This window comes from Zingiber officinale, chromosome 8B (genome assembly GCF_018446385.1).
Source record: "Zingiber officinale cultivar Zhangliang chromosome 8B, Zo_v1.1, whole genome shotgun sequence".
Lineage (NCBI taxonomy): Eukaryota > Viridiplantae > Streptophyta > Magnoliopsida > Zingiberales > Zingiberaceae > Zingiber > Zingiber officinale.
In genome coordinates this window covers 16,694,322-16,703,467 of record NC_056001.1, presented here as the reverse complement: position 1 = coordinate 16,703,467, position 9,146 = coordinate 16,694,322, and the positions used below count along the sequence as shown (strand labels likewise).

The following is a 9,146-nucleotide window of genomic DNA, read 5'->3' as shown; positions in this document are numbered from 1 at the left end:
TCAATAACATGGTAGAGTCCGTACCCTCATCAATAACATCAAACTCATTATCCCGGCAATCTTCATTTGCATCAAAATTAAACCTACGACAACTCGTAGATTCAACCAACGACAATTCCATGATAATTACCTTGATCCTGAACAAAAAAAACAATCAAGAAATGTATATATTTTCTACACATATCACAATGCGAATTCTACAATGTGATGACAAAATAGTTATAGATAATAATTACACAGATCATATTTTTTATCAAGAAATTGGCACAAGTGCAAATTGGCACAAGAAACTGAAACAGAAAGAGAAAGTGCAAATTGACACAAGAAACATATACAGAAACAAACTGATTCAAGATTCAAGAACACAGCACATACTTGGTGGAATCACACGGCACAAATAAAGAACACATATTCCACCAAAAGTAGAAAAAAACACACAGCACATACTTGGTGGAATCACACGGCACAAATAAAGAACACATATTCCACCAAAAGTAGAAAAAAACACGGACCAAAACAAAATAAAAAACAAAATGATTCCATCAGATAAAGAACTTGAAAAAAGAAGCAAAATTTTCTAGAACCATATGCCTGAAAGGCGGAGATGAAGGAGGATCTTCGTCGAGGAAAGGCGGAGACGAAGCTAGAGGTCCTGGCGACCTTCGGGAGGGGAGGTCGTCGACTTCGGAAGGGGACGTCGATGGTGCTGCCTTCTCCCGTCGAAGGTGAGGTGCTACTTGCTGCCGTCGAAGGTGGGAAGGTGTCGTGTCGAAGGTGGGAAGGAGACGGGAGCAGCTTCGATGGTGCCGCCTGTTGTCGTCGACAGTTGGTGGGACAGAGGGATTTTGCACCGGCGGGCCTTTGTCGGGACAGAAGTCCTGGGAAAGAGAAAGGGTTAGGTCACAGAGAGGGCTGCGTCGAACACGTTTCTCGCAGAAGAGGTTTTTGACGATTTTGGCTTTTTTTGGTCTTCGGCGTCACGTGGTTCTCAAGAGAAACGCTGTTCCAATTTGTCGTTTTCTGCGTGGGACAGAGAGACAGAGGAGTTTTAAGACAGAAGATTTGAACTGGGGTGAGCCGGAGAGAAAGTCGTGGGAGGACGGATCCTCTGGTCCGCAAATTGTGAATCAAGGGATAATCTATTTTTTTAGATCCTTGATTTATATAGACCTTATTTATTTAAATATGGAGTCCATTCAAATTAATGATTCTCGTATAATGAATCATTATTTGATTTGTAATTTATGAATTAGAGGATCTCTACTTCGTCTCCGTCACTTGCGAGAGAAAGGCTGCTTTGGTTGGCCACGATCAATCGGAGAGGACATTTGGGCCTTTGTATGCCTTTTTGACCCAGGTAATCCAACCTACAAGGATATCGTGGAGTCAAACTGAAGATCTCAGCCATTCATCGTATAAATATCAACCAGATCAAACGGTTCGTAGTCCGGTAGGGTAATTCCGTAAATAAAAGCATTGGGAACCCCATTTGGTATTTAATGAATCGCGTATCTGCTCCATTAGGGTTTTTGGTCACGTCGCCGGGTCGGCTGCTGCGTTTTCTTACGTCCTCGTCCGGAGTAAGCCTGTGACGAACGGAAATTTGTATTCATCAGCGATAGGGTCTCTCGCTGATCGATTGTTGCCCTTCTTTTGTTGTTGCTAGGGAGTTCACGTTCTTCTACATCCAGGCCTTGCAATGGCCCCCCCTCAGCCGAAGACCGGTCTCTTCGTCGGTCTCAATAAAGGGCACGTTGTCACCAGGAGGGAGCTGGCTCCTCGACCTTCCAGCCGAAAAGGGGTAATGAATTAGTCCAAACTCATTTCGGAATCGTTTTAGTGAATAATTTGATGGCTTTAGATGGACTTCAAGACTTATCAGGAATAGTTTGATGCCGTCATTTTTAGAGTGCATATGGTTTTCAAATGTATTGCATCTGCTGCTCTTCATGTTCTGTTTGAGAGAGAAAATAGACTGATAGAAACCCGCGCCTTATCTCTTAGGAAATTAGAAAATAGAGGGAAAGAGGATGATCATTTTGAGGGGATCCACCTCTAATAGGTGAAGGCTTTTATTTTACTAACTTACTTCCGTAATACTTTAAGGACTATATAATGATTTTATTTATAGGCATATAAGAGTGCCTTGTCAACAATTAAAATACTAATTCCTAATAATAATTTCTGATAATAAAGTCTTATAACTAATATGAGAATTTTTTTAAAAAAAATACTTATTGTACCAAATGACCTACTTTAGAAATAATAAAGGAAGATAATTTCAAGTTGAAGTTTGAATAAATCCCTTTTTAGGTTCATAATAGCTGGTTGAAGAATTTCCAAGAATTCAATATTCTCTTTCAGAGCTATAATTATCTTAAGTTTTAGCTGTTACCACAACTTGTGATAATGTATTCCTTTTGGTTATCAAAGGACCAGTGCCTGGAATTAATGTTTTTTTTTACTTTCCATTTGTTCTTTTATTCATATGTATTAGGCATTATGATCTAGTGTAACTAATATCGGATAATAATCTGTTAGAAAACTAGCAAGAGAGTGCATTTTGTTAGGAGTTTGATCAGGGAAGTGGCTGGTTTTGCTCCTTATGAAAAGAGGATCACTGAATTACTGAAAGTTGGAAAGGATAAACGTGCACTGAAGGTTGCAAAAAGAAAGCTAGGTACACACAAGAGAGCCAAGAAGAAGAGAGAGGAGATGGCTAACGTTCTCCGGAAGATGAGGTGAATATGAATAATTTATAATATTTTTCATGGTTCAAATTTTGTTACGTGGTTCTTTTTTTAAAAAAATATTTCTGCTAAGAGTCTATTATGGTAGTTGGAATTCATTTTATTTAATTTTAGTTTTTCTTGGGTGTTAGATACTGCTTTGGAAGTCCAGTGAATGTGGATTCCAGGATCTTGATTACTATTATTGGAACAAAAAATAGTTGAACTAAATGCAATTTTCTTATCTTTCTTTAATCTATTGGTGATTGATTTGGTTGTTTATAGTTTTTACTTGATTTCTTAAACCTTTCACAGTCGATTCATTTCACCATGGAACAATATTGCTTTTTCCACTGAGTTTGATATTTGAATATTTTGAAACATAATCAGCGTGGTGCACATCAACATCCAAGTTTCAACCATTTTAATGCTGTATTGTTTTCTCACCTCAATTTTGTTGAAGGGGAGCCTTGGCGCAACGGTAAAGTTGTTGCTTTGTGACCAAAAGGTCACAGGTTCGAATCTTGGAAACAGTCTCTTGTAAAAAAGCAGGGTAAGGCTGCGTACAATGGATCCTTCTCCGGGATCCAACATAGTGGGAGCTTCGTGCATCGGGCTGCCTTTTTTTATATAATGCCAATTAGACTCTTTAAGCTCTGTTCACCATCGAGCTGTGGCTTCTTTTTGTTCATTTTTCATTTTTATTTTTTAACTTAGTCCTTTTCTTTAAGGCGCTTATTTCTTGTGATCTTTGAAGTTCAAAACTAGAATTTTCTATCTTGTGAAACTGTATGATGTAAGAAAGAAAAAACATAGGTTATATTTGATAGAGGCAAATGAAAATGGAAATGAGAATGATATATAATGACAAGTGAAATGATCCATTCCACTTATATGTTTGGTCTGGATGGACTGATACATTAAATGATTCATTTTATTTTGGTTAATTGATCTACATGCCTTGTGCTGCCTGGCTCCTTTGCCATTCTGCCAAGCTCATACTGTTTAGGTTGCTTGTTTTGTATGATTCGATTTGTCTAGTTCCTGGTGGGTTGTCTTGCCCATCTTGGATTTTCTAGCTCTATCTCTACCACCCATTCATCCTAAGTTGCTTGAACAATTTGGCTCAAGTTACCTTATCCACTGGACCCTATCTGCTTGGTAAAATGGTCTGATCTGCTCATCTTGCTTGTTTGACTTGTTCATCTTGTCTAGCCTGGTTGTCTCTTGTGCTTTGACCTGTTTAGCTCATCTTGCTCCATCACTCTGCTCAATGCAGCCAATCCATATAATTAGATTGGACCTGTTTGTCCATATAATTACTTTGGACTCGTTGATTGTTACCGTGGTTGATAGTGCCAAATGGCCTATTCAAACTTTTAAGAGTATGAAATGGATGGATGCACTTGTCGCTTCCACAAGGATGACCGATAAAATGTTGGATTGAAAATCTTTATGGAGGTAAAAATGATGCACTAGTCCATAGTTGATATATAATGTTTCTTTGAATTAAGTTTTCCAACCTTTTACTATAAACTCTAACTTTTTTACTTAGGTCATTTCAAATACAGTTAGCTAGATTTTTGAATAAGTATTTATTGTAGCTTGTAAATGCTAAATTAGAATCTTGACGAAAAACACTATAAGGGAAAGGTTTTAGATTTAACAGAATAAATATAAAATATATGAAATTTTATAAACACTATGAAGGGGAGCCTTGGCGCAACGGTAAAGTTGTTGCCATGTGACCAAAAGGTCACGGGTTCGAATCCTGGAAACAGCCTCTTGCAAAAAACAGGGTAAGGCTGCGTACAATGGATTCTTCCCCGGGACCTCGCATGGCGAGAGCTTCGTGCACCAGGCTGTTTTTTTTTTTTATATGAAATTTAAATTTAGTAATATTAGACGTAGTTAGATAATTGTTAAGATAGAAGATAACGAGTTGTTTGGAATTGAGAGTTTTAAATATGTAGGATTATTTTTACAAAACGATTGAGGGATTGAAAGAGATATTTTATAGATACAAGTAGAATGGTTGAAATGAAGGAGAGCGTCGAATGTTTTATGTGATCATAAAATACCTCTAAAATTTAAAGGAAAGTTCTATAAAACGCAGATAGACCTATTATGTTATATATTAAGTTGATTATTGGACTATGACTCAAACACATGAACCGAAGATGAGAGTTGTAGAAATGGAGATGTTAAGGTGGATGTGTGGACATACGAGGATGAACAGAATAAGAAATGAGAGCATTAGAGAGAAATTCGGAATTGCATCTATTGAGAGAAAATTTTAAGAGACATGACTAATAAATGCTTCAGTTAGGCGATGTGAAAGTATGACAAACAAGCGCATCAAATAAAGAAGAGGAAGACCAAAAAGGATTTGGTTAGCAAATTTATTTAAGTATAGATGATATAGTAGAGAATAAAGTCCAATGATATGAAATGATCCATATAGTTGACCCCAGTAGTGGGATAATGTTTGGTTGTTGTTGTTGTAGTTGTTGTAGCCAGATTGATAATAATCTTTTTCAGCTCAAGTATATGCAAAGACTTTGGTCTCCAGTTGCTGAGCATTATATCTTGATCAGCCTGGATCAAATTGCTGATTTCTGAGCAGCTGAAATTTCAGTATAAACTCAAGATCCAGGATTATTAGAGCGACTTATTAGAGTTTTGCTAGCAGTTAAAGGCTCAGTCTCAATTCCCAGAGCCGTAAGGTTTTTGTTGATAGCAAAAACACTATTAACATTGCTTACAAATGAAATGTTAACATATCTTAACTTTGTCATTCCTTGCCCTATCAGACTCAGCATTGTGTAGAGTAGGTGTTCTAACTATGGTTTCCTTTCTACAATGGTTAGTCAAGAATACAATTGGACGCCAGAGGCTGGGGCTTGAATCCCAATTAGGTTTTGACTGATAGAAATGATTGGTTTGGTCTCTATTCGCTGCCCAATTAAATATTTTCTTGGATGCCGATGTAACTAAATGCCAAAAAGCTCAACTCTAATGGAACAATAGATTTTATCCTCGTTTCGCTTGAAAAATAAGCAGCAAGTAATAAGTATTTTCATGGTATATTATTTGACATCTGAAATACTGCTCATGCTTCAGTTTTTAAACTTCTAACCATTATATACCTTTGGTTCTCAGGTCTGCTGGGGTGAGCGATAAGAAGAAGTAATGCTACTCACTGCAAGCTTTAGAAAATGACTTTGTTTTTAATCGCAGATTTTCTTTATCTATCAGCAAGTTGTGCTTTTCTGGCCTATTTTGGTTGACAGCCTCATGTGGTGTTTGGTTTCGTAAGAACAGTTCGTAGTCACTTGGGCAAACTATGCTTTTGTCTACATTATTCACACTCATGGTTATATTGGATGCTTTTCCGAGATTTCTCTAAAATTCAAGCTTAGCGATTTACATTCTACTGCCCAATCCATTTTGATGGTCCACCACATCGGAATCCAAAGCATCATACGGATTGAATTAAAGGAAAATTTGCATGTATTGTCCAATCATAAACAAAATTTTACATGCAGTCCTATTGTTAAAAATTTTTATTTTCACTTATTAAATAGAATTGAATTAAATGAAAATTTGCATGTATTGTCCAATCATAAACAAAATTTTACATGCAGTCCTATTGTTAAAAATTTTTATTCACTTATTAAATAGATATCAATTTATTTAATTGTCTTTTATTTATTTTAATATAAAATCTTAAATTTAGTACATAAAAATAAAATGTAATATATTTTTTTATTAAATTGAGTATAATTTTTTTCCATAGAATGTAAAAATATTAGATTTTTTAAAATAGTGTTTAATTAGATGTAAAATATATTAGATTTTTTTAAAATGATGTTTAATTTAAAAAAAATTATTAAACAAGAAAAAAATTATATTCAATTTTTTTATTCCTGATCAAATATAATGAATATTAATTTATTTAATTGTCTTTCTTATTTTTATAGGTATAAAAAGTTATAATGAATATCAATTTACCTAATTGTCTTTTATATATTTTTAGTATATATATTATTAAATTGAATACGATTTTTTTTCCATCTGATGAAAAATATATTAGTTTATTTTTAAATAATGTTCAATTGGATGAAAAATATATTAGATTTTCTTTGAATAATGTTGAATTTAGGAGGAATTATATTAAGTGGAAAAAAATTATGCTTAATTTGATATAAAATATACTCTCTTTTAATTTAAAGTGTTAAATTTAAGAAAGATTATATTTATTCTTAGATTTTTTATATAAAAAAAATATGAAGAGTAATTAGATAATAATATTTGTGTGAAAAAGTTAAAGTAAATATATGGAGTGGAGCTAAAGATGTTTGAAGATGAAGATACATGTAAAGTAAAGTTGAAGTTTCATGAAGAGATTTTTTTTTTTTATTTAACGATGAATTAACTAATCCAGTTATTTGGATCTTACGGCCTCGCTCATTCAATTTTGAAGCATGCTTCTCCAACTTCTACCAGAAATATGTACTTCTGTTCGAATAAACTTTAAATTAAATGTTTTATCTTAATTTTTTTCAAAACGAATCGAATTAACATATAAATTTAATTAGTCCAAATAATTTATTTGGATTTAATTAATTGTCTGTTAATTAAATATTATATGTTGCAACGTAACTTCTACCGATTAATTATTATTATTTTGTTAAAAACTACGTTGAAACTAAATAATTATATTCTAGAATTTTCACGAGTAAAAATTGGAGAGATACTGACTATTTTTTCTAACGCTTAATAGCTAGTTCTATTTATCTAAAGCTTAATAGCTAGTTCAATTTAAATTACCATTAAAATGTACTATTACGTGAAATCTGTCCTCCTAACGGCTCCCATAATTTCTCCACATTATTGGAAAGGAATAAATTAGGAAATTGAAATTAACATCATATGAAAGGTTAATTTTAACATATGAAAAATGTTTTACAATGCATTTAAACTTTAGTAAAAATTATCAATTTTTTTTTGTTGATCTATTGAATCCATTTAATATGTACTCAAATATGCTCATCTAGCAATTTTAATTAAATTTGACTATTTAAAGTTTTTGGTTAAAATTATTATATATAGTTAATTTCTTTGATCGTTCTAGTATAAGTAGACTTTAATCATTTCTAGAGCTTGCATTCCAGGAAAACTTATTTAAAATTTTAATTGTATCTAATAATTTGAATAAATCATTGTAGTCATTATAACTAACCCCAAATGACTAGGAGTTTTTAATAATTTGAATAAATCAGGTACCAGCCAAGTTAAATCCAATCCTGCCAGACCTACTTTTTCATATTTAAAATTTTTAAATAATTAAAATCTTATATTATTAAATTTTTTATTATCAGTAACTAATTTAATATTTTGTTGTCAAAAAAAAAAAACTGGTGAATTAACTAGGCGATAGATATGGGCCAAGCAAGGCCTAGTTTCAATCTCTCTCAAGTCGCACCAAAATTAGGAGGGATGTTCTGTTGATGAACTGTCAAGCAAAGCTATCAACAATTATCACAGACCACACTTCATTGTCGGCACTAACGATTCAAAAAAATGCTAAGGACAACATTTGTTCGAAATACTATAATCAATTCTTTTTCAGCTGGAATTGTCAGACAGAATCTTGCAAGAATTAATAGTCAGAGTTCATACAAATGGAAGTCATTAATTTGGTTCTCTAAATATCATTCTTGTGGCATTGCAGCTGCTTCACAACAACTGCACTTGTTGTGTACAGCCAAGAGTCAGAAATAAGTTAGGTAAGAGTAATGCATTCAAAAAGCTGACATATCTTCCTTAATCATGGCGTGTTTCATATATCTTTGAATATGATTTCCCTAGACCTAGCTTGCAACCACTCAGCCTACTTGCAACACTCCAATTTCTCATTCTTCTGCCATCTCTCACGGAATTTAAGCTATTTTTTCCTTATATGGTATTATTCATATCATTCTAAAATGTATTGCATATTTTATCAAGATATGCTTTCAATTAATATGCTAAAAAGGGGGAAAAAAAAAAAGAGACAAATCATCAAGAGCAAGAAAGAATGATGAATTGTAGCTGAACATTGTAAAGAAATTAGTTTTACCTTAAGAAATTCAGTAGAAACTCTGGGATTTTTATCTAGTGACCACTGCAACACTGGCTTTTACAGGAGCATTTATGTGAATGAAATGATTGATGGCACATGGCTACAAGTCAGTCCTACTTTTTGCCTCAGTCTAGTTACTAAAACATCCCAACTGAGAACCAATTTTAAAAAAATAGTACTATTCCATGTTGATTTTATCAAGCATTTAAGCAAAAAAACTAACTTGAAGAGAGAATAAGTGCATGAACATAGGTTTAACCTCTAATTAACAAAGGAAGTAACAAGCAAGC

General features: G+C 33.4%; 1 protein-coding gene across 1 annotated transcript; it reads left to right on the top strand.

Moving 5' to 3' along the window:
* The first annotated feature begins 1,504 nt into the window (after positions 1 to 1,504).
* Positions 1,505 to 6,140, top strand: LOC122017178 (60S ribosomal protein L36-2-like). The gene is made up of 4 exons (XM_042574716.1): positions 1,505 to 1,580; positions 1,667 to 1,801; positions 2,542 to 2,741; positions 5,892 to 6,140. Exons 2-4 carry the CDS (start codon positions 1,700 to 1,702, stop codon positions 5,920 to 5,922), a joined length of 333 nt encoding a protein of 110 aa, XP_042430650.1. The 5' UTR covers positions 1,505 to 1,580; positions 1,667 to 1,699; the 3' UTR covers positions 5,923 to 6,140.
* The last annotated feature ends 3,006 nt before the right edge of the window (positions 6,141 to 9,146 follow it).